At 38.1% G+C, this 25,430-nt stretch overlaps 2 protein-coding genes across 3 annotated transcripts in view; both read left to right on the top strand.

Annotated features, from left to right (window-relative positions):
* LOC130740996 (uncharacterized) overlaps positions 1 to 8,026 on the top strand; it is a 47,457-nt gene extending 39,431 nt beyond the window's left edge. Inside the window, exons 55-63 of the mRNA XM_057593748.1 lie at positions 676 to 802; positions 2,130 to 2,351; positions 2,421 to 2,780; positions 4,321 to 4,479; positions 4,557 to 4,841; positions 4,910 to 5,122; positions 5,235 to 5,287; positions 6,080 to 6,188; positions 7,213 to 8,026. Of these exons, the coding sequence (XP_057449731.1) occupies positions 676 to 802; positions 2,130 to 2,351; positions 2,421 to 2,780; positions 4,321 to 4,479; positions 4,557 to 4,841; positions 4,910 to 5,122; positions 5,235 to 5,287; positions 6,080 to 6,188; positions 7,213 to 7,575 (1,891 nt within the window). The 3' untranslated portion in view covers positions 7,576 to 8,026. The remainder of the gene's footprint in view (positions 1 to 675; positions 803 to 2,129; positions 2,352 to 2,420; positions 2,781 to 4,320; positions 4,480 to 4,556; positions 4,842 to 4,909; positions 5,123 to 5,234; positions 5,288 to 6,079; positions 6,189 to 7,212) is intronic.
* Positions 8,027 to 9,674: 1,648 nt separating this feature from the next.
* On the top strand, positions 9,675 to 18,660 carry LOC130740995 (lon protease homolog 2, peroxisomal). Of its 2 annotated transcripts, XM_057593746.1 has the most exons (16): positions 9,675 to 9,930; positions 10,439 to 10,660; positions 10,782 to 10,951; positions 11,681 to 11,772; positions 11,863 to 12,042; positions 12,132 to 12,215; positions 12,957 to 13,084; positions 13,254 to 13,455; positions 13,564 to 13,770; positions 14,435 to 14,565; positions 14,823 to 15,027; positions 15,549 to 15,851; positions 16,242 to 16,436; positions 17,344 to 17,589; positions 17,713 to 17,814; positions 18,306 to 18,660. In XM_057593746.1, exons 1-16 carry the CDS (start codon positions 9,713 to 9,715, stop codon positions 18,387 to 18,389), a joined length of 2,769 nt encoding a protein of 922 aa, XP_057449729.1. In that variant the 5' UTR covers positions 9,675 to 9,712; the 3' UTR covers positions 18,390 to 18,660. The 2 variants fall into 2 exon arrangements, with proteins under 2 accessions (XP_057449729.1, XP_057449730.1); XM_057593747.1 differs by lacking the exon at positions 12,132 to 12,215.
* Positions 18,661 to 25,430: the final 6,770 nt, after the last annotated feature.

Here is a 25,430-nt window from a genome sequence, read left to right as displayed (position 1 = left end):
TTTGAATTTTTATTTTATTTTATGTAAGTACACTATAACTGGCTGCATGATTGCTGAGATTTTTATTTTCTCCATCAACTCCCTTTGTGCTTGTCGATTTTATCATCTATGTCCCCTAGTAATGCATTGACAATTTGAAGTATCCATAAAAGCTTTTTTTGTATTCTCTAAGCAGTTCCCATATGCGACCTTTGTTGTGTATATTAGAGATCTTTCGTGCAACTGTGATGTGTATCTATTTTTAATTATTGTCACATTTACCATGAAATGCATCCGCGTGTTTCATCCTTTTTCATTTAGATCTGTGCACTTTTTTGCTTATGCTGCTTTGTGTATTTGTCTAAAGAATAATTCCAGATTTCTCAGGAATAACGCTTGAAATTAAAAGTATTTGAATAATCTGATCTGAATCACATGCCCGGAAGGACAATAAGTAAACAAGGTTTTATAGTCAACAACAAGAATAAAAACTGAACAGTAAGAGAACATTATCTGAAATAATCAAATCTAATCCTGGACTAAGACCACCTTGGCCACTAGAGAGAATGTATCGTTGTAGTGGAGACTGGAGACCATAAATAATCAAATTCTCTCTCTCTCATACTTCTATACCAGTTGCATTTAATTTTTTTATTGTCTGAAAATGCGACATATTTAATCCCTTTAATTTTACAGCCTAATAGACGTTTCAGAAGTAAGGTTGAAGTTGTCACTAGAGACTGCTCCAGGACAGAGACCTCGTGGGGTCCTAGGCATATGGAGCCCTATACTTTCTGCTGTTGGAAATGCCTTCAAGATCCAGGTGAGCTATGTAGTCTGTTAACTATTATTATCAATAGCAGAATAGCTCTATATTTGGACAAATTATTTCCTGTTTTTCTTTATTGATTTACTGCTTTATTTTCTTTTATTTGGACAAATTAGCTTCCTATTACCAAATTCTTAAGCTGTTTTGGTTAAGAAACACAAATGGCTTTATATTGACATACCCAACATGCCTCGTCGTAAGAGTTATTTGGACTTAAAAGCGTGGGAAATAAATGGTCTCTATGTTGAAACTCAACTATATTTTGAACTATATATCACTTCTTCCTAGATGCTCTTTTATATGTCATAAACAACTATGCCAAAAAAAAATTAAGTTGAAGATATATGAATGGTTTTATATTGACATGTCTAGTATAAATGAGCTCTGAAAAATTGAAATCAGGCAATATCATTAAGAAAATTATTTCAAATTAGTCTTTCAACTTGGTATCTAGGTGCTCTTTTCCACCAATATGCCATGTTGGACTATAGTACCCAGCTACCTCGGCTACATAGAATTATTTGTATTAGCTGATCTGTTAGCTAGCTCACTGGAAAAGTTGTTCATCAGAGCTGGCTTTTCTTTCTGTTATGATTAGTTGCAAGCTCTACACTGAGCTTATATGTAGGCTTGTTCTATCTCTCACTAACACAGTTAAGACAATGCACTTTCATTCTATCTCTCTGAAACTCTATGATGCCTTCACTATTGAGTATTGATGAATCCCCCACCCACTCTTCATTGCGGGTAAGAGTTTCTTGTGTGCACAGCCTTCATTGACAGAGACCTTGTTGTTCAACTTGTGAAGCATAATCTGTCTAGTATTAGAGGTAAACAATTGAGTGAATGAGAGTAAAATTAATTCTAATATTGAGTGATGAATGAGCTGTGTTACAAATAGAAGTGAACAATTGAGTGAATGAGAGTAAAATTAATTCTGATATTGAGTGATGAATGAACTGTGTTACAAATAGCCGTACACTAGACATCATATACTAGTACTACAATATCTAGCAATCAACTTGTAGGAGCCAAGTCATTAAACATTACTACCAGAGAACATCTCAAGTACTTCCACACACAGACACCTCCTTTGCATTGTGTGGGAACCACATGCCAGCTGGCCAACTTCCATTCACTTCAAAGACTACCTCATTCTGCATACCAGTATCCCCTGGTCCTATTCTAGTGGTCAGAGACCTTAACCACTGCCATTGTGTTGATGTTCTTGTAAACCGTAGTTATCACAATGGCATGACATTCAGTATAATGATGTGACCATCTGTAAATTAACTATGCTAAAACTGACTTATTATTTCAGGTGCACCTGAGGAGGGTGATGCACCGAGACAGATTCATGCGTAAAAGTTCTATTGTTCCGGCGATTGGAAATCGTGTTTGGAGAGATTTGATTCACAATCCGTTACATTTAATATTTTCAGTGGATGTACTAGGTATGACAAGTTCGACATTAGCTTCTCTTAGTAGAGGGTTTGCTGAGCTTTCCACAGATGGACAATTTTTGCAATTACGTGCAAAGCAGGTAAAATATTTTTATCATAATCAAAATTTTAATTTCGTGTAAACCAAAATGACTTTAACGTGGCAACAGGTAAGATCAAGGAGAATCACCGGGGTTGGGGATGGGATCATGCAAGGAACAGAAGCTCTTGCCCAAGGTTTTGCATTTGGCGTCTCTGGCGTGGTGAGAAAGCCTGTTGAGAGTGCCCGACAGAATGGTCTCCTGGGATTCGCTCATGGGCTTGGACGTGCCTTTTTAGGTTTTGTTGTGCAGCCAGTGAGCGGAGCACTGGATTTTTTCTCATTGACTGTTGATGGGATTGGTGCAAGTTGTTCCAAATGCCTTGAGGTTTTCAACAGCAAGGCTCAATTCCGCCGAATTAGAAATCCTCGGGCTTTACATGCTGATGGGATACTTAGAGAATACTGTGAGAGAGAAGCTGTTGGACAGGTAATTTAATTAATCAATGACATCTCCTTGAGTACTATTCTCAACCATTTAAAGTATTTTTTGGCAGGGGGGAGGGGGGACACATTTCCCATCTGTTGAGTGTATTTCTCTGTGGTCCTATTTCAAACTGTGAGAGCTACTTTTGTGATATAAGAAAAATGAGCATCTTTGATTAATGAAAATGATCTGTCGACTGTCATTATACATGTTTGAAGTTGTACCTTGAAACCTGTAGAGAAGTCCCACATTGAATAGAGATATGGCTAAATTAGTGTTTATAAAGGGTAGAGGAACCCTCACCCCTAATTATAAGTTGGTATCAGTCTATCAGATCCGTTTATGAGAGACCATCGATATATGGATCACCCGCAGATGTTCATTCCAGCAATTCCACACTCCATATGTCCATTGTGGGTGTGGGGGTGTGTTGAGAAGTCTCACATTCTAGAGATATGGCCAAGTAAGTGTTTATAAAGAGTAGAGCAACCATCACACCTGAGCTAGCTTTTGGGGTGGAATTAGGCCTAACCCGAATTTTAAGTTATGAAGATTTCTGAGTGCTTTTGCCTTGACCATAAAATTGAAATTTCAGGTATTAGATGGAGAAGGGCAAAGAGATTAGAGGGATAGTAGAAAATACATTTCACTTATGAGGTTGAAATCATAGTGCTTAGGCAGAGAGCTAACGAAAGATAGAGAGAATGAATAGTCAATATAAGAAGATATTAATAATGTGTGTATGGTGTGATAGAAGATAATACCTCAATGGTCCTATTTATTTATACAAATAATTAGGTCAAGATATTCTAAAATGCCCTCAAGATATAGTTGCCGAGACTTGAGTAATTGTGATACATAATCTGACCTTACACCACCAGTATGCAAACTACACTAGGAAAAGACAACTACACCCTTTACTTCGGATGCACTCAAATCCACAATTATATAAATTTAACTCTATATTATTAATAAATTATATTTTCTTTGTTACAGATATGAGCCCTGGCTTTCTATCTTGTGTTGCTTTCTGCTATGTGTAATTTTCTGTTCTGGCTTTGTTGTACTTGTGATGCTCTTTGTTACTGCTTACTAATTATGTACTCCCTCCGTTTCAATATAAGTGTCCACTTAGAGCAAAAATATTTGTTTCATAATAAATGTTCACTTAGAATTCCAAGGTTGCATTAATTGATGTTTTTCCATATAATACCCCTATGAGAACAATAAATGAGGAGAGATAGAAATACACCTTAAGGGGAAAACTAGGAAAACAAATAATATACTTTTAAAAGTTATCAATATTTATTGCACTTCTTAATACGTGTGTATCTCCTCTAAGTGGACACTTATTCTGAAACGGAGGGAGTAGTTAGTTTGAAACTGTTAGGGTTCAGTTGCTGTTAGCCTATCTATTATAAGTTCCTTTATTGTTTTATGTTTTGAAATCTTCTGTCTGTCACGCTGCAAATTGCATGTATGGTATCTTATGTAATGTGTTGGATGGATATGTTTTCTTATGTCCTTTGTTTTCTTGGTTTAGATGGTTCTTTACCTTGGAGAGGCAAGCCGGCAATTTGGCTGTACTGAAATTTTCAAGGAACCTTCAAAATATGCATTGTCTGATTATTATGAAGTGCATTTTACTGTGCCACATCAGAGAATTGTTTTAGTTACCAACAAACGACTCATGTTGCTGCAGGTTAGTCAAAGAACTTACTCATATGGATTAGGGATTATGTTTCTCATCTAATGATTGACTTTTCTACTTCTGTATAGTGTCTTGCTCCTGACAAGATGGATAAAAAACCTTGCAAGATTATGTGGGATGTACCTTGGGATGAGTTGATGGCACTGGAGTTAGCAAAAGCAGGCTGTTCTCAACCCTCTCACTTGATCCTCCATCTGAAACATTTTCGTAGATCTGAAAATTTTGTTCGAGTGATAAAATGCAGTAGTGCAGAAGAAATTGAAGGGAGAGAATCCCATGCTGTTAAGATATGTTCAGCAGTGCGTAGAACATGGAAGGCATATCAGTCTGACAAGAAAAGCTTGATTCTTAAAGTAAGTGATACTTAAACCATGATTCATTTCAGCTAGATGAACTGAATTAACAGAATTCTGACTTCCAGGTTCCTTCAAGTCAGAGACATGTATACTTTTCTTATACTGAGGTGGATAGAGAACCACGTACGCCCAATAAGGCCATTGTTAGTTCAAGAGATATCTCATCATATAGCACTTCATCTGATGACGGGCGATTTGTTAGACACTGCATTACTTTTTCAAAGATATGGAGCAGTGAACAAGAATACAAAGGTCGATGCTCGTTGTGCAGAAAACAGGTGCTTTACTATTCTCCTTACATATTTCCTGCTGAAATTGATTAAGCACTGCAGCACGTGGTTCTAAATCTGAGTTGGTGTTTTAAGTATAACATGCCACTCTATGTTTCAGACCTCACAAGATGGTGGAATATGTAGCATTTGGAGGCCTACCTGTCCTGACGGGTAACTAACTATCATTCTTTCCCTATGTTTATGCATCATTACAATTTGTTGAAATTGTAGGATTTAGGTAGGGAAGACAACAAGAGATATTAAATACTTTGGATATATGATTTTGTATTATTGATATTGTGAGAAATCAACAATACGGTCAACATCATCCACTTGCATTATTAATTATTTTGTCACTGATTTATATTTCTGCTATTAGTTTCTGTTACTTTTCCAGTTATGAATTTATTGCAGGTAGTTAGTTAGTTCCTAGCTGCGTATATATTCATTGGAGAAAAATCTTTCACTGATCTAGTAAGGTTTTCACCCATTTTCCTGTGAATTACAGAAGAAAACCTGTTCTCTGTAATTTCTGTTTATTTTTCCGCATTGGAAAGCAGTGTTGCAAACATGAAGTATTCAGATTAAGCCATTTGAATTATGAAACCATTTTCTTATATTAATCAAAAGTATTCTTGGCCCTCTTGCTTAACTTAGTTCAAATTCAAAGTGTCAAAATTTGTTGGGCGAAGTTGGTAAGAATAGTTTGAATTAGGGTAAGATCCAATTTATCCAATTCAGATCTCAATTAGGTTCAAGTTTTCTAACCCTAAATTTTAATCCTCCGTATCGTCCTTAGATTGGCTGTTTTCACCCAACAAACTCTGCCTTTATATGCTAGCATTGTATGACCCTATTTGAATGAGAGAGAAGTATTATCTGACTCCAAAAATTACAAAAGGTTATGCCTTTGTGCCAAAGATATTGTACATATTTGTAATGCCAAATCAATCATATTTTCAGGTTTACATATATTGGGGATATTGCTCGTGTTGGCGTCCATCCTCCAAATGTTGCTGCTGTCTACCGCAAGATTGATGGACTTTTTGTTCACCCGTTGGGGTATGACCTGGTAAGGTTATAATTGCTTTAAGAGCACAAGTTAACTCGTTACAACATTATATGATAGCCAATCAAGTTTCACCGATCCTTTCATTAAAAAAAGCATAATACCTTGCTTTTTCTAACAAAAATAAAAGAAAATCAATGTACATATGAAACAAAATTACACTGAATCTCTGCTATATTCTTCAGTTTGGCAAAGACAAGCTTGAGGTTGGTTTTTGTTTGGAAGGGTTACAAACACTTGCATGCATTGCATAGCAATCCTTCTAGGAAGAGAGATGTTTATGCCAAGTTCTATTCAACCTAGGTGAAAAGGAAAAGGTGGAAAACTAAAAAAGCATAGTGGTAGCAGAAACATAGCCCTTGGGAAGGCTTATAAAATAATGAAGAAAACATAGGTCCAGCAGAACAAAGTAAAAATCTCGAATAGATTGTCCTCAAACTACGGAGTAACCACCCTCCCAATAGGGAGGAGAGCTAAATGGGGTTGGATGAGAAGGTTTTGATTTTCACTTATTGCTTGGAAGAGGGTAGAAAATTAGTTTTCACTTGGATTATATTGGAGTGGCCAACATTCCTTCGGTGGAGTTTATGATTACTTTCAAATATTTGTGTTTTCGTTATGAAATCAAGTTAAAGTGATTTTCATTTAAAAATTTCTATCACTCCGTGTCCATTTACTCAGTATTATTTGCATATTTAAGTTAACTATAAAAATTGATAAAAATAAAGAATATTAGACTAAAAATGTAATGCCCTCAATTAAAGAAGTTATTTAAAAATCTTTGAATTATAATGTATGGGCAAGGATGGTAGGGGTACTATAGTATCCAGAAGTCCAGAACTATACTCATATCTGCAAAGTTTTGTGGATAATTAGTCAGAATTGTTTAATCAGTAAAAAGTTATCCATTGTAGATAACTTCTGCAGGTCCTTATTGGGTTTTGGTTTAATTGCTATCCCTAGCTATCCATTAGAGGTTTCATTTTTCCTACTTATCACCTAAGAATGGTTTGACACCCCTGTGTAGGTATGGCGAAATTGTTTAGAAGATTTTGTCACCCCTGTGTCAATTTGGCACCCACGGGCCCCAGATGGATTTGTGTCTCCCGGATGTGTTGCCGTTGCTGGTTATACGGAACCAGAGCCTGATCTTGTGCACTGTATTGCTGAGTCACTCATTGAGGAAGCAGAATTTGAAGATCTAAAGGTTTGGTCTGCACCTGATTCATATCCATGGACCTGTCATATGTATCAAGTACAGAGTGATGCTTTGCATTTTGTTGCTCTACGGCAAAGCAAAGAAGAATCTGAGATGATTATGAAGCCCAAGAGGGTCCGTGATGACCCGCAGGCTCAGTTGCAAGCAATAGGATCCTCTCATGCCACATGATAACGTCATGTAAAATTGTGTTTATCTCGTGATTGTTACTTCTGACATCTCACGGCGATGGGACTTGGCTGGGTATAATGTACATATTTTCTCTGATTCAATGGTATATGTCTGCAATGTTGCTGTGCGTTGTTTTAGCTGTACAAAGACTTAAAAGGGGCACCTGGTGGCAATTTCGAACTCACACATGCAATCTCCATTTACTCTTGCATTCCCTCTGTCTCGAGCCTCTATTTTGCAAAGACTCATTGCTGCTTCTTTTACAAAAATCACCTGTGATATAACAGGGGTGCACAGTTTTATGGCTTACACATTACACATATTTCACAGGCGAACAGAAGAGACAAATTGTTTATAATTGTGCATAACATTTTTCTATATAGGATAGGCACAATGATGTTTTGTATACAAATAATAAATGTGTATAGTTTTCTGTTCTTTTGTGATTCCATTCTTGAGCTCGTTCTTTTGTGGCAATAATTGTTTGAGGTAGGAATCATGGTGTTTCAGAGAATGCTTTATTAAACAAAAAGGAATACTAGCAACACTCTGACTAACAAACAACAATAATATTTCGAGCAGATGTGAAAAAAAAATTACTTGATTAGAAGAAAAACAAATGAAACTCAGTTCGGAACTATTTTGCTTTAGCTGAAAATTTGCGAGTCAGCTAGCTGAAGTCCAAAAGGTTTTTCGATTTCATGAATGTTAGGTCGGAATTGTGAGAGCAATTTAATAAAAAAAAATAACTTAAGGGTTTTATTATTTTTTGGGCTCAGGTAATAAAATATTATATTTTAATGCTAATGCTAAGCTGCCTTCTGGATTTTGAGAGATTAATAAGCATATTTAATAAAAGACTATGTGCTCCATAGTTCTAGAAAAAAAAATTGATTTCAATTTTATTCTTAATTGAGTGTGGAAAATTCAGCCTAAGCAAAGTTTCGGAAGGCGTTGATGAATAATGTTACTCTATTTATAGAGTGACGTTGACTACAGGTAAAATTCCTGGCACATTCAGTGTAGGATGCAAATGAGTTGTTGGAGCAAATGAGTTGTTGGATTCTAATAGAGAACGTCTTCCTTTGTACCTCAATGAACAATCCTGATAGACTCTATTTAGTGCTTATCAGTTTCCTCAGCCACGTATCAAGGTTCTAGACTGTTCTTTTATAAATATCTCCAATGAGTTGGGGATTGGTTATGGATCATTCCATTGGAATATCTACTAGGGTTCCTCTGCTTCGAGTTGAGATTCGGGTCATACCATTTTTGGTTTGTTAATCTGGGTTGTACTCTATGTGGCTAGTCGGCGATTAGCCAACTGTGGAGGCCCAAGTCAAAACAAATTAGTGGGTGATGACGAAAGGGATTTGAAATGTCAAGATTTTGAAGTGTAAGGAGGGGTTAAAAGGAGGAAGAGGAAGAACACACACGTAATCAAACTCCATGCACTTTCTGATGATTTGGGTTTGGCTCATTAGGTAAAACATTGAGCTCCATAATCCCAATGTTTTCGCCTCCATTGTCATGCTTGATGCTTCTTAGGTATGCATATTCCCATGAATGATCTTCCCGAAAATCCTATTAGTAGAATGTGAAATACATGATAAAATGAAAAATATGTTTCGCTTATATTCATCATTCTCATGAATGTTTTAAAAATTTTTTCAATTAAAAAATTGAAAATATGTAGTAAAAGAAAAAGTTAGTATCTTTCATCTCTATAGGAATATGGAAATACTATATTTATAGTCAAAGAAATTTAGAGAAAACACCCCTAACTTACATGTGGAAATATGCCCAAACTGACATTCCATGGAACAAAAATACAATCAAATCATAATTGAATTTTGTCCAAGAGGACCACCACAAGAGAAGGAAACCCGCCAATCGCCTCCAAAATCTTGAAAGTTGAAATGAATCCAAAATAGCAACAATCAATCAAATACAATACAATACAATACATGACGACCACAGGAATAAAGAAGAGTAGCTGTTGTAAGAAGCTTATTGGATAAACGTTGATCAACATCGTTTTCAACTCCAGCACAGACACACAATACAGTAATACACACGACAATTTTATAATCAAATCAAATCAGTTTGCCCATCATCCCCCAACTGCTATCTATCTATGCAACTAACTGTCTTAATTAAAAGCACCGAACCGAACCTCACTCCACCAAAAAAAACGCCACGTTATCTGATTCGATTCTCTGTCAGAAGAATTCAGATAAACAAAACCATGGCGGAATCTGTGGAGCTTCCGAGTCGGTTAGCAATCCTTCCTTTCAGGAACAAGGTCCTCTTACCTGGCGCTATCATCCGAATTCGTTGCACTTCCCCCACCAGGTACTTTTAACCCACGGAACATTGTTTGTTACTTTTAGTAACAGTAGACTTAGAGTGCACTTATTTTACAATTGATTTGGAAGTCAAAATCAATTACCAGGAAAAGTTACTCTAACGAGTAGCTTTTTCATGTCATAATTGATTATGAGTAAAAATAAGCTGATCAACCAACAAGGTCTAGCACGACTCTATAGATATCTGAACTCCTTAAGCCTTTAGTCTAGGGTTCGCGGTGGGTATGGCGAAGGATTTGTTGGGGAGGTCTACCTTACTTAATGTGGTCTCTGAGCCTCGAGGGTATTAGTGTCATGCCTGTCAACAGTCCTTTGGATAAAATTGTCAATACTAATAGTAATTTATGGTGTGATAGTTGTGTATTTGATGGTGGAATGCGCCTTGCGTTGCGTCTTAATTCTGTTAATTAAAATCATCATTAATGGAGACTCTGAACCACTGCATGTGTAACTAGTTGAACCTTTTGATTTATGAGCACGTGTAATGAATGTAGTGTGAAGTTGGTGGAACAAGAACTTTGGCAGCGAGAAGATAAGGGTTTGATTGGCATCTTGCCAGTACGTGATGCTGCTGAAACTGAAGTAAAGCCAGTGGGTCCCACTATATCTCAAGATGGTGATACTCTAGACCAGAGCTCAAAAGTTCATGGTGCTTCATCTGATTCTCACAAGCTTGATGCAAAAGCTCAAAATGATGTTGTTCATTGGCATAACAGGTATAGCTCAAGCGAATTTCTTCTGCGCCATTTTATTACTCGATAGGATGTATGTTCTAACTATTAATCTGAGAGTTGAAGTTATGTTACGGTTGATTTTATAGTAGACCTTCAATTCCAGGGGGGTAGCTGCTCGAGCATTGCACTTGTCAAGGGGAGTGGAGAAACCAAGTGGAAGGGTGACATATATAGTTGTTCTTGAAGGTCTGTGCAGATTTAGTGTCCAAGAACTAAGCACAAGAGGAACTTACCATACTGCAAGGATCTCTTCCCTTGAGATGAATAAGACTGGTAATCATTTAGCTTTTTCTTTAACATGAGCTTTTGTTTAGGAAAATTTATACAGGGATGTTACTTTCAAACTCTGTTCTGGTTTTCTTGGCAACCAATTAAAACATCAGAAATTTGATAATAATAGTCATAATAATTATAATATTCTGAATCTAGTTTTTTCCCTTTGCTACGAATGCATATATCATTTGAAGCATAAGCGCTGTTAATAATTAGCATTTAGCACACTAGATCAAATCTGTTATCCAGTGTAGAAGCTAATAAGCTTTGATGTCAGACTTAAATATATTTTTGGTCTCTAAAAGCATAATGTTTTTGTTGTTTTAATCCTTGTTTAAATTTTATTGTGTTGTGTCCCTACATTTAATAAAAATAGTGTCAAAGGGACTAAGATCACAGGTTTTTGCATTTTAGGGACTAGAAATGAATAAAATTTGATAGGAAAAAAAAAGATGTTAAGATCTGATTCGATGACAGTAATATTCGATGTTACAATTGTTTACATTCTAAAAGTCATCCTTATACTACTAATTTAGTGAATAATAAGAGGAAGGGGCATCCGTCTTGAAGTAGTTTGTCCTTTTCTTTGTTTTTGATTTTATGAATGTTGTCACATTTATATCATTATTGGAGAAGAAAAAAGTTTAGAGCAGTTCTCTTATTATATTATCACAGAGATTTAAGTCTTACATTTGAAGATGCTGAGTTGCTTCTGTTTTTCTAATCTAGAGATGGAACAGGTGGAGCATGACCCAGATTTCATAATGTTATCTCGCCAATTTAAAGCAACTGCAATGGAGCTTATTTCTGTTCTGGAGCAGGTAAAAGCTATAATTATTATATCATATTTTGGGCATGTCACCATTTCTGTGTTGTATGAGCATTAGTGGCTAATATTTTCTTATCTATAGAAACAAAAAACTGGTGGAAGGACAAAAGTTCTTTTGGAGACTGTCCCAGTTCATAAGTTGGCTGATATATTTGTTGCTAGCTTTGAGATAAGTTTTGAAGAACAGTTATCAATGTTAGATTCCGTTGATGCTAAATTGAGGCTTTCAAAAGCAACTGAATTGGTTGATAGGCACTTACAGGTAAGTCATAGAGTTAATGATGACTCGCATCATATGAATATGGTTTCCTATTATTTGCATCTGATTTAGCTTTTGTCCACTGCAAGCAGTCAATACGTGTAGCTGAAAAAATTACACAAAAGGTTGAAGGACAATTGTCAAAATCTCAAAAAGAATTTCTTCTGCGCCAGCAGGTTAACTTTTTTACACCATCCTTTTGATATAAAACTCAAACGAAAATGCAAGGTATAGGGGAAGAATTGATAAAGATTTAATCCTTAGTAAAAATTAAATTGCATGTTCAAAACTAATGGGTCTTATTGACAGTGATTTCAGGTGGAAAATTCCTCTGAACAATTCCCTTAGTGTAGCTCATTTACTCACTCCTCCAATATTTGGGATTTCCTATTCATATGTAGGGTTTATGTCAAAATTTAGGTAAAATACAGGCTATCAGTTAGCTATGAGAAGCAGTGTCTTGTGCAAAACCATAGTGCCTCTGCTAATCGTGTAGTTTGTGAGTACTGAGTATGTATGTTTGACATGATCATTGATCAGTGTGTCTTTGTTTCTTTAATGGTTATTTCTGTACCTTCTAGATTCACTGAGCAACAGATTATTAGTTTACAAACTTTTCATGCACAGCTTTGAAATATTTGATGGAATGGTTTCATCTAAAATGAACAACGGGGTAATGTGTGGCTGCACTACTTTTGTTCCCAAGAAAAGAAAAATACTAATTAAAGAGTATCTTTAAGTTTGTTTATGGAAGCAGCACGTGAATGCTGGTATATTATGCCAAGGATTTTGGAAGTCTTGGACTCCTGGCATTTCAACTCAGAGGAGCATTTCAATTCATTTATATGTACCATCTTGCTTGGACCTTTATCTGATTTGACTTTTCTTTCATTCCTTTGCATGTAAAATATATTTAGATGAGGGCAATAAAAGAGGAGCTTGGTGATAATGATGATGATGAGGATGACCTGGCTGCCCTGGAAAGAAAGATGCAAAGTGCAGGAATGCCACAGAGTATCTGGAAGCATGCTCACAGAGAGTTAAGGTACTTTTTGTTTGAAACATTGTTGCAAATGGGAATGGTTGGTCTTTTAGAGGGAATTCCTCACTATAAATTTCTATAAGAATGAAACTAAAAACTAAGATGTTGTCATAATGTAAGTCATACAGTTTAGTGGAGGCAATCAGTTTATTTTTCTGTAATTCTCTCTCAGGAGACTAAAAAAAATGCAGCCTCAGCAACCTGGGTATAGTAGTTCACGGGCTTACCTAGATCTTCTTGCTGACCTGCCATGGCAGAAGGCCAGCGAAGAGCATGAAATGGACTTAAAATCTGCACAGGAGCGCCTGGACAGTGATCACTATGGTTTAGCGAAGGTCAAGCAACGGATCATTGAATACTTGGCTGTTCGTAAGGTTGTCATAAGTTCATTAACCTGTTATTACTCCTCCTATATATATATACTAGGTACTAGTACTACTATTCACTTTTATGTGTATCTGATTTAAGCCCGTGCAATGCAGCTTAAGCCAGATGCAAGAGGTCCTGTCTTGTGCTTTGTTGGACCACCAGGTGTTGGAAAAACATCACTGGCATCTTCTATTGCTGCTGCTTTGGACAGAAAATTTGTGCGCATATCCCTTGGTGGAGTCAAGGATGAGGCTGATATTAGAGGTCATAGGAGAACATACATTGGAAGCATGCCTGGGAGGCTCATAGATGGACTAAAGGTTAAAAATTCAGCATAAACCTCAAATATTACCTTCAACATTTTCTGATTTGAATGATATATGCAAATGCTTGTATGAAGGTTTTGATGGTTTTAAGCTTATGCTAGATGGAATGCCAGCATTTTGTCGTTATAGGCTTTTGCGATTTGCCATTTCCCCAATGAAATTGACTAGAGCTGAGTAGTATTGGGAACAATGGAGACAAAACTAGATTCTGATTTTTTATGTGGCTAAGTTCATTTTTTGTTTTATGCTCTTATGATGCATTTTGTGTGTGTGTGTGTGGGGGGGGGGGGGGGATGTAGAATGGTTAATGCCCATTTGTCTATTATGTGTGCTCACATGTAAGTTTGATAATTATAGCTATCATATTATGAATGCAAAAGAAAAAATGAAGACACGGATGGATAAATCTTCTCCTTCATTAATGTATAACTCTGTACCTTCAAGTATTTTAAAGAAGCAAGGGTACTTATTTTTTCTTTTCTATAAACATGGAAACACTGTTGTTACACACCTCTGGACATATATTCCTCTAGAAGTTCTCAAGTCGAGCAATATAATTGGAACATAAAACAAAGTATCCATAATATATTTTTTGATTGATTTATTTTCCTTTGGTATCTGGTTTGTTCTGATAGATGTTTTTGTATTTGACTGATAGAGAGTAGCTGTTTGCAACCCCGTCATGTTGCTAGATGAAATTGACAAGACGGGTTCTGATGTTCGCGGAGATCCAGCTTCAGCACTGCTTGAGGTTCTTGATCCTGAACAAAATAAAACATTCAACGATCAGTATCCTATACTCTTCCTAATGTCTTTCTCTTATCTTAGTTAATAAGCTTTGAAATCTTATATCCTTTTGTTAAGGATCAAGTTATGAGAAATCAGTATCTAATTTCTGATTGGTTACGAAATTAATGCTAATTTTCAGTATATCCTGATATATCTATTATTAAACAAGAAAAAATTCATTTTGATGTAGTCACTTTTTTCTTTACTATTTTGTTGCAATCAACAAACAATCCAAAGTTGTTCCTTAAGTTAGCCAGCTATTTGAATGATCTATCCAAGGTAATTTTTGTGGCCACCGCAAATAGGGCGCAGCAAATTCCTCCACCACTTCTTGACAGGATGGAGGTCATTGAGCTTCCTGGATATACACCTGAGGAAAAGCTCAAAATAGCCATGAAGCATTTGATTCCAAGAGTTTTGGACCAGCATGGTTTGAGTTCTGAGTATCTTCAGATTCCAGAGGTATTGAATGTTTTCGACATAAAAGGAATTTTATAAATGGTGAAAAGTTTGTTCTCATTCAATGGAAGTACAAATAGTTTAAGCGCCACCTTGTGTATAATAAAATGAATAAATAATATTTTATTACCAATCATTAAAAGAAAAGGGACATGGGAAACATAACACTTGATATTAATTTTACCTAGGTTTGCATGTATGGGCGAGAAATCCATTACTGTAGCTATCCATTATAGCATCTCTCTTTTTCCAGTCTGCATCACATTGGAAATTTATTGTTTTCTATGCTTTCCACTTTGGTAAAACATTTTTTTAATTGATCATTAAAAGTCTCTCTTTAGTAGTCCCTGGGGTTTTTTTCTCTTCTACTACATTGTCTATCATGCTAAAAGAGCTCAACAAAACCAAAGAGAACCTGTAAAGCTAACTGTACTGTTGCAGAGAAATTCTCCTTACAGAGATTGTTATCTTAGAATGCAATTTTGTTGTGTAGGATTCTAATTAACAAATAATCGGATGTGTAGGGAATGGTGCAACTTGTTATTCAGAGATATACTAGGGAGGCTGGTGTGCGAAATTTGGAAAGGAATCTAGCTTCCCTGGCTCGTGCTGCTGCAGTAAGAGTAGCAGAGCAAGAACAAGTGGTTCCATTAAACAAAGAGGTACAGGGACTCACTACACCACTTCTGGAGAATAGACTCACCGATGGCGCTGAAGTTGAAATGGAAGTGATACCAATGGATGTCAACAGTCGTGACATTTCGAACACATTTAGGATCACCTCCCCATTGGTTGTTAATGAAGCTATTCTTGAAAAAGTGCTTGGGGTAATTGCTATGCACATTTCTGTTTGTTTAAAATTGAAGCTACGCATATTATTGTTGCCCCCCCCCCCCCCCACACACAAAAACTTAGTGGATTAAATTATGTAGAATTGTTGCCTATCTATCAGCAACTGGTATACATGGCCTTCAAAACTTGCCATAAATTTTTTTTTTCACCACCTCAAGCAATTGTTTTTCCTGTGCATGGAAGTCCTATGTTTTAGGTATATAATTCCTTAGCGCTTGCGAATCCGGTACTATGCTAAAATGCAGTTTCATAATGGCTCTGATATGAATGAGCTCCTTGTGTATGAAGTCACTTGAAAGAGAAATTGCATAAGCTGATCTTCAACAGAAATTGGATTGCCTAATGGGTTGATGTCATAATTGCAGCCTCCAAAGTTTGATGGACGAGAAGCAGCAGAACGTGTTGCAGCCCCTGGGATATGTGTTGGGCTGGTTTGGACTACTTTTGGTGGAGAAGTTCAGTTTGTGGAGGCTACAGAAATGGTAGGGAAGGGTGATTTGCATCTTACCGGACAACTGGGTGATGTAATCAAAGAATCAGCTCAGATTGCACTGACATGGGTAACCAACTGAATCTAATTTGAGTTTTAACCTGCCTTTATATTGATTAGGGTTGTGCCTTTAAGTTCCTCTGAATGATGTGTCCATGTTACTACTGTCCCCCAAAAAAATCATTTTATGTGTATCAGCCTAATAGCCACATGTGACTGAGCAAGTGGCTAAGTGCTTGCTTACCATTATCTAATTCCTTATTTTTGAATTTGTTGACCTTCTACTCCTTTGGTATGTTATTGTTGTTCCCTTGTTTGCTAAAGCATTGTAATATAAAAGGAGTACACAGAAAACAAGGATAAGACATCTTTCTTCTATGAAAAATAGAGATCCAACAAACATATTAATACATATTAAGTTTTACTCCATATGCAAGTCAAATTAATGTTACCAGCCAAAATAAATTATTTTGGGCGCTCCTTGTTTGAAATGGTTGTAGCATCTCTACATTACTTTCATTGGATCAGTGGAGTTAGGGAGTATAAGATCTTTGTGCTTTAAATCTACATGACATCTTGTGCCTCAGATCCCAAAGGGCTTTCATTTTCTATCAAGTATTGTGTCATAGGGCTTCTTTGCTTGCTTCGAGAACAGTCGGGTGATATAGATCTTAACAAAATAAAAAAATTTCAAATGCTGTGCATGTCACTTGGTGGGGCCGGATATATACATATATCTTTAAATAATCTCTCACAAAGTTACAATGAATATGAGTGACATTTTCTTCCATTTTTTAGATTAACTTTCATCATTTCAATTCCAGTCTGTATGATATGGATGCCAGTGTTTTACTTCATTGGCTAGCTGAAGTTTGTGTGCATTCAACACTAACCATTTCACTGTTATATATGCAAGGCAGTCACCGTTTGTATAAATTCAAAACTTATTTCATTGACTATAAAGGATTGATTTATAGGTAAGAGCAAGAGCAGCTGATCTTAGACTGGCTTCTGCAGAGGGCATTAATCTGTTGGAGGGTCGTGATATACATATACATTTTCCTGCAGGTGCTATACCGAAAGATGGGCCTTCTGCTGGTGTGACTTTGGTTACAGCATTGGTATCACTTTTCAGTAAGAAAAGAGTGAGATCCGATACAGCTATGACTGGAGAGATGACATTGAGGGGTCTGGTACTACCCGTAGGTGGTATCAAGGATAAGGTAAACTTCTTATGTCTTCATGACCATTGTAAATTTCTGAGAGATGTTAACAATAATCCAACATTTTATATCACATTTTACATAAACTTCTTTGATCTCACATTTTATATCAATCTTACATAGATATTAGCTGCCCATCGATGTGGTATTAAGAGAGTCATCATACCTGAAAGGAACTTGAAGGACTTGGTTGAAGTACCATCCTCGGTGCTCGTCAATTTGGAGGTAATATATATTCCAGCATGTTTGCTCAATTTCACGGTAGTTGTCATGAACTAAATATCCTAAAACTTTAACATCCTCGGACCCTCCCATGTGAGCTTGAAGCATGACCATTACATAGGTCCATCCAACCTTTTAACATTTTTTCAGAACAATGTAGGTAGTAAGCATCAGACTCTATACTATTTGGTCGTAGAATGTCCTGATATCATGTCATGAACTAACTATACTAAAAGCTTGAGCTATTTATGAAAGCACATGGATAATTTTTATCTGACCGTTGTGAACAGAGCATAGTTTTTACGACACGTATTTGGAATGAAAAAATTGTCAGTGTTTCTTGTCCAATCTTAACGTTAGTATATTCTCAAAAAACCACCATAGGCTATGTGTCTGCATATTTCTGTGTTTTAGTAGGTACTTAAGCTGGTACTTAATAAATTCACTGAGATAAAACACCAAATCACTATTTCCTTTTTGAACTCCCTAAACAGATACTACTTGCAAAACGAATGGAAGACGTGCTGGAGCAAGCTCTTGAAGGTGGGTGCCCCTGGAGACACCAGTCAAAGTTGTGACAGTATCCTTGACAAGCACTTGGTAGTTGGTACTATATTTGAATGGCTCATGGCTCAAGTATCTACTCAACATTTGGCCCCGTCCTAGTCTACATTGGTGTTTTGGCATTGGGGACTGAGTATTTTGATCTATTCAAGTTATGAGAGTTAATAAATTGATCCTTCTTTTTGAACCCAATGTTGTGTAAACTCATCCAACATGCAGGTTTTGTGGCGGTTTTGGCTGCCACAAGCTGTGCAGTAGAAATATAAAAAGTAAAAACTTAACACACGATTCAAAACCATAAAACATAGAAGTCATACATACGATTGACGACTTAAAAAAATTAAATTAAGTTGTAGTTGTTATAGATAACTTCAAGAAAATATAAAAAATAAAGTTGTATTTGAAATTTATGACTTTGTAAAAATAATCATCCTTAGCATTGAAGACCTAAAAAAAATATTAAAATATAGCAGTCATAAGTTTTCATTTACGATTTCATTAAAATGTCTCTCAGCAGATAAATTATAAAAAAAATATTTATTTGTCAATGCACTATTATGAGATCAAATTACATTAGTCGTGTAAAAAAAACATTTCACCCTTGGAAAAAATTTCGTAACTCATTACTCTATTGAACTGGGAAGAAGAGTTTATAGCAAACCCTAATCTCTTCAGATGCTCAGATGCCAATATGAAAGAAGAAACTGGAAGTAAAAGAATCTAGGGGGATCACCTATCGAATAATAGATATCTTTTGCTGTAAAAAAAATCTAGGGGGTCAGTGATAAACTAGGAAACCTCGTTGATTTACTTGAGGTCACAATCCACTTCAATTATGAACAATGTGAACCAGAGGTCATACTGTGTAATTCTGCAAAAAAAAAACGACTCAGAAAGTGGATAACCTTTTCTATTATTTTTTTTGGCTTAATTGCACTTTTGGTCCCCCAACTTTGGTCTTCCTGCGAAAAACGTCCCCAAACTTCATAAGTAGCAAAAAACGATCCTGAAGTTTACACCCGGTTGTAAAATTGGTCTTCCGTTAAATTGCGTCTAAAATCTAACAGAATATTCCGTTAAAAATGAATTAAAAAATAAAGAAAAAATAAAATTGAGAAAAAAATAGATTTTAACGTTTTCTGGGTAAAAAATTAAAAAAAAAATCAAAAACCCATGAACTTCATCATCTTCATCCCTTTCTTTAAGCATTCTTCATCATCTACCCAGAAATCACAAGCTTTCAAAAAAAAAGTTCATTCCATAATTATCCTTTTTTCCATAATCATAATCATTCTCCTTCAAACCTCACCTTTTCCATTTCTCTCTTCAAAATCCGAAGATATCCAACCCCTTCACACCCTGTCATCAATCAGACTTTCTCTTCTACTTCCAAATCCAACACCTTCACCAACCAGCTAAATCAAAGTCCTAGTCCGAACCAGCCACCATGATGCAAATTGAATAGATTGGCCAGAGAGATTTGAGAGAAGAGGAACATACCTGAGAGACTCAAAAATCGGGGCCAGATCTGGATGCATCAATCTCTCAACAACGTTTTCCCTTCTACATTCCTCTTCTACCTTTGTTATGGGTTTGTTGGTGGTGGTGAGTCAGTGTGGGTTTGTTGGGTTGCGATTTCGAGGTGGGGGCAATGGAGGTTGTGGGTTGCGATTAAGGGGTGGGCGGTGGAGGTTGTGGGTCAAGATTTGGGAGTCGTCGTGATTTGAGGGTGGCAGCGGCGGTGGTTATGAATTTCGATTTGGGCGTGAAAGAAAGCTCCATTCATATCAAGCTTCAACGTGAAAACAGAGTTTGGCTAAGCTCAACAATGTTTCAATTTTGTCCATTCTCAGAGCTTCAATTTCAAACTGAAAACAACTGGTAGTCTCTCATATTTGTTGTTTGTTTTGAATTCATTCATTTAGTTGATACATACTGGAATAATTGTGCAACTTTGGATTTGATACATGGCAATATGACATCCTTTGGATTTGTAGTCTATTAGGTCCTCCTAAATAATTAAGTGTTCAAGTTCTATAATTGGATTTATACTCTCTGGTCTCGTGGTGTTTGGATTTGGGTACGAAAGTGGTTGGGATGATGTTGGAATCAAATGCATGTATTGATGAAGATGAACAATAATTGATGAAAATGGAGATGGGGATGATTTTAATTTTAGTAGTTACAAATTTTCTGGGTTTGTATTGATGAAGATGGAGAAAGTAAGGAATGAGGAGGGGAGGAAGAGTGGTGATTATAGAGTGGGGACTAAAAATACAACTGACTATATGTTATTTAATTAAAAAATTATTTTTTTCAGTTAAAATTAATTTAGAAATGCCATGTCATCATTTTTAGTTAGATTTTAGACGGAATTTAACGGAAGACCAATTTTACAACCGGGTGTAAACTTCAGGGTCGTTTTTGCTAATTTTGAAGTTTGGGGAAGATTTTCGCAGGAAGGCCAAAGTTGGGGGACCAAAATTTCAATTAAGCCTTTTTTTTTAAAAAAAAGGTTACTGGACTGGGCGGGACATAAAGAAGATTATGTCCCGCCCAAAATAAACAATAAACCATTGAAGATAGCCATGGCGGGAAGTGCGACACAACGAGCTTCATTGCCCTCCCTTAGATGATGGACCCACAAGCCAGCTGGAAGATTCCTTTGGATTTGTCTTATATGTACAGGGATTTGGGCCCTGATTGTCAGGCCCAAATATAGGAAAGATCCATATCATGACCACCCCCTCTATAAAAGGGGAGGTCATCCACTTGTACGAAACCAACTTTTTTCAGCATTAATGAGAATATTCCTTTTATGGTAGTTTTGCTATTTTAGTGCTCTGCTAGGGTTTACTTTCTGTCATTCTTTTACGTAAGCTTGCCCTAGTACAGAACATTGGCGCCGTCTGTGGCTCTGACTTAACTCTTCCGGTGACAGAAGGAGGAATTACGAACCATGGAGACTCGTTCATGCGGCGTGGGTCGACGCGATCATCGTCGGCGCGGTGGTGGTCGACACGGCGGTCGCGGCGGCGGACGGAACACCAACCGTCCCGTACTGGACGAGCAAGAGCAGGAAGCTTCCTCGGAGGGGGTCCACTCAGTGGCGCCGTCGCCAGCGTCATTGGTGAATGCAGCTCCGGGACGACCTTCAGATCTGATCGCTAAATCAGATCCAGGTGTTCGGCGGCGTTCAACGCCGCCCGAATATGTGAACTTGGAAGATTTTAAAACCACTGCTCCACGGAGAGCACAAGAGGCAGTGCCAGGTATCACGCCTGCGGCTTTGCAACAAATGTTAGATACCTTACAGAAGGTGCAGTCCCAAAACGAGCAGTTGCAAGCCCAAGTTGAGTATCTCACTCAGCGGCAGGATTTTAAGCAAGAACAACGCCTGGAGGCGGAGGATGTAGTTGAATTTCAACCTTTTGTTCCAGCCATCACTAGGGTGGACATTCCAAAGCACCTGCAAACCATGGCATTAGACGCCTTTTCGGGCGAATCTGATCCTATGGAGCACCTTAGATATTTCAATACCAAAATGGTGATCGGCGGGGCGACGGATGCGGTAAAATGTCGATTATTGCCTTCCACGTTCAAAGGCATGGCGATGCAGTGGTTCATTCGACAACCGCTCTTCTCCATTGATAATTTCACTGATCTGTCCACTAAGTTTCTGACTCAATTTTCCGCCAATAAAACCACAAAAGCAACAATGTTTGATCTTATCAGCATACATCAGCAACCAGGCGAGAAATTAAAAACCTACATGGCACGCTTCACCAAGATGGCGGTGCAGTTGGAGGAGGAAAATCCAGATGTCTGTTTGGCGTCATTCAAAAATGGCCTTCGGGCGGGAGATTTGAATAGAGGAAGGATATGATGGATCTTCGCGCACGTGTTCAAGAGTTCATATTGATCGAGCAAGATGATCAGAAGAAACAAGAAAGAGAGGAAGGACGCAAGCAGTCTCAATCTGGCGGTGTTTCACAGGACAAATCCAAGGCGGGGAAGGAAACCAGGGTAGCGCAAACCCCCCGTGTACCAAGACCGGGACCATACCAAAACTCTAAACCTGACTTTCAAAATACATGGCACAGAAATTCACAAGGTCCCACTGCTGCCACAGCTGGTCAGCCTGGTGCTTCGCCAACGCCAGTCCCACTTACTAAGTTGAATGCACCCTTAAGTACCATTTTAAGGGCAGTTGGGCAGACCAACGTTGTGCAGTACCCACCACCCCCACGGCGGCCGCCAGCTAACGTGGATACCAATAGGTGGTGCGAGTACCACAGGGCGTTGGGGCATACAACAGATAATTGTTGGAATTTAAGGCGGGAAATTGATTGCTTGATTAAAGTTGGCCATTTGGCAAACTTTGTTAAAGACACAGCAGCGCCGGAGGTAGCTAAGATCACTCAAGGGGACAAAGGCAAAGGTAAAGAGATAGTTGAAGAGTTGGGCGATCCTGTTGGGGAATGCTCATCTATTGCAGGAGGATTTGGTGGGGGTGCAATTTCAAGTAAGGCTAGAAAACGCTACGTGGCGGCAGTACACTCAGTACAGGAGTCGAACGAAGGCGAATGTTGGGTGAATCATTCCCCTATTATATTTACCCCTCAGGATTTCGCGCATGTAATTCCTCATGACAACGATCCAATTGTGGTGACAATCAGGGTTAACAATTATGTGACAAAGAAAGTATTCTTAGACCAGGGATCTTCGGCGGATATCATCTATGGAGACGCCTTTGATCGCTTGGGACTAAAGGAATCAGATTTGAAACCATACAAGGGAACTTTGGTGGGATTCACAGGGGACCGTGTCAGTGTGCGGGGATACGTCGAAATTCCGACTGCCTTTGGAGAAGGAGAGTTTGTCAAGAAATTTCAAGTAAAGTACTTAGTATTGGCGTGTAGAGCCAATTACAATGTACTCTTGGGGCGAGACACCCTCAACAAGGTCTGCGCGGTCATCTCAACCGCTCATTTAACTGTTAAATATCCCGCCTGCAACGGGAAGGTCGGGATATTGCGTGTAGACCAGAATGCAGCAAGGGAATGCTATTTGAGAAGCGTGGCGCTCTATGGGCGAAAGGCCGCCAAGGAGAGCCATCGAATTACAGAAATCTTCCCACAAGAAGGATTTAGCTTGGACCCAAGAGACGATGCTGATGATTTTCGCCCACAACCTCTGGAAGAAACTAAGCAGGTGCAAGTCAAGGACAAGCTTCTAAAGATTGGCAGTAGTTTGACAGCAGAACAAGAGGAAAGACTAATCACCCTTCTGGGTGATAATCTAGATCTCTTCGCATGGACCATCAATGATGTACCAGGGATTGATCCCAAGGTGATCACTCACAAACTAGCCATACGACCAGGGGCGACCCCAGTCATCCAACCAAGGCGAAGAATGAGTGAAGAAAAGAACAAGGCTGTACAATTAGAGACTGAAAAATTGGTCAAGGCCCGCTTCATCCGTGAGGTACAGTACCCAACGTGGCTCGCCAATGTTGTAATGGTCAAGAAGGCCAATGGGAAATGGCGAATGTGCACGGACTACACAAGCCTGAACAAAATGTGTCCCAAAGATTCGTACCCACTTCCCAATGTTGATAAGCTTGTGGATGGAGCTTCAGGGAATGAACTTTTAAGTCTCATGGACGCTTATTCGGGCTATAATCAGATTATGATGCACCCCTCGGATGAAGAAAGTACAGCATTTATGACTAATCAGGCGAACTATTGTTACAAGACAATGCCTTTTGGTTTGAAGAATGCAGGAGCTACGTACCAACGGCTTATGGATAAAAAAATTTCAAAACAAGTAGGCAGGAATATGGAGGTGTATGTGGACGACATGATCGTAAAGTCCGCCAGGGCTAGTGATCATGGGGGTGATCTCAAAGAAGCGTTTACTCAGTTAAGAACATATCAAATGAAGTTGAATCCTGAGAAGTGTTCTTTTGGGATCCAGGGAGGAAAGTTCTTGGGATTTATGTTAACATCAAGAGGAATAGAAGTGAACCCTGATAAGGGAAGGGCGATCTTGGAGATGAAAAGCCCAACAAGTGTAAAGGAGGTTCAGCGTTTGACAGGGCGAATGGCCGCCTTGTCATGTTTCTTGCCAATGGCGGGTGACAAAGCGGCCCCGTTCTTCACATGTTTAAAAAAGAATTCAAAGTTTCAGTGGACAGAGGAATGCGAACAAGCTTTTACCAAATTGAAAGAAACATTGGCCACATTACCAGTACTCTCCAAGCCAACACCAGGCGTTCCATTAGTGCTCTATTTAGCGGTTACTGACAAGGCGGTAAGTACGGTGTTGCTCCAGGAAGAAGGAAAAAAAAGCAGAAAGTTATATATTTCGTGAGCCATACTTTACAGGGGGCAGAATTGCGGTACCAAAAAATTGAAAAGGCGGCTTTGGCAATTCTGAAAACTGCAAGGCGCCTCAGACCTTACTTCCAAAGTTTCCAAGTCAAAGTTAAAACTGATGTTCCCTTAAGGCAAGTACTTCAGAAGCCTGATTTATCAGGGCGATTGGTTAGCTGGTCAGTTGAGCTATCAGAATATGACATACAATATGAGCCAAGGGGCCAAGTCACAGTCCAGAGTTTAATTGACTTCGTGGCGGAATTAACACCCACTGAAGGAGAGAAGACTCAAGGAGAATGGGTCCTGTCTGTGGATGGATCCTCTAATAACACTGGAAGTGGGGCGGGAATAACAATTGAAAGTCCAGATAAAATGATCATTGAACAGTCTCTCAAGTTCGAGTTCAAGGCGAGCAATAATCAATCTGAGTACGAGGCTCTGATTGCTGGCTTAAGGTTGGCCATTGAGTTGGGAGTCCAGAAGTTATTTATCAAAGGAGATTCGCAGTTAGTGGTTAAACAAGTGAAAGGCGAGTACCAGGTGAAGGATCCGCAACTGTCCAAATATCTGGAAGTGGTGCGCAGATTGATGATGGAGGTCAAAGAAATCAAAATAGAACATGTCCCGAGGGGACAAAATGAGAGGGCTGATGTGTTGGCAAAGTTGGCAAGCACA

Source organism: Lotus japonicus, chromosome 2 (assembly GCF_012489685.1).
Source record: "Lotus japonicus ecotype B-129 chromosome 2, LjGifu_v1.2".
NCBI classification, from domain to species: Eukaryota; Viridiplantae; Streptophyta; class Magnoliopsida; order Fabales; family Fabaceae; genus Lotus; species Lotus japonicus.
This window is presented reverse-complemented; position numbering and strand designations above follow the sequence as displayed.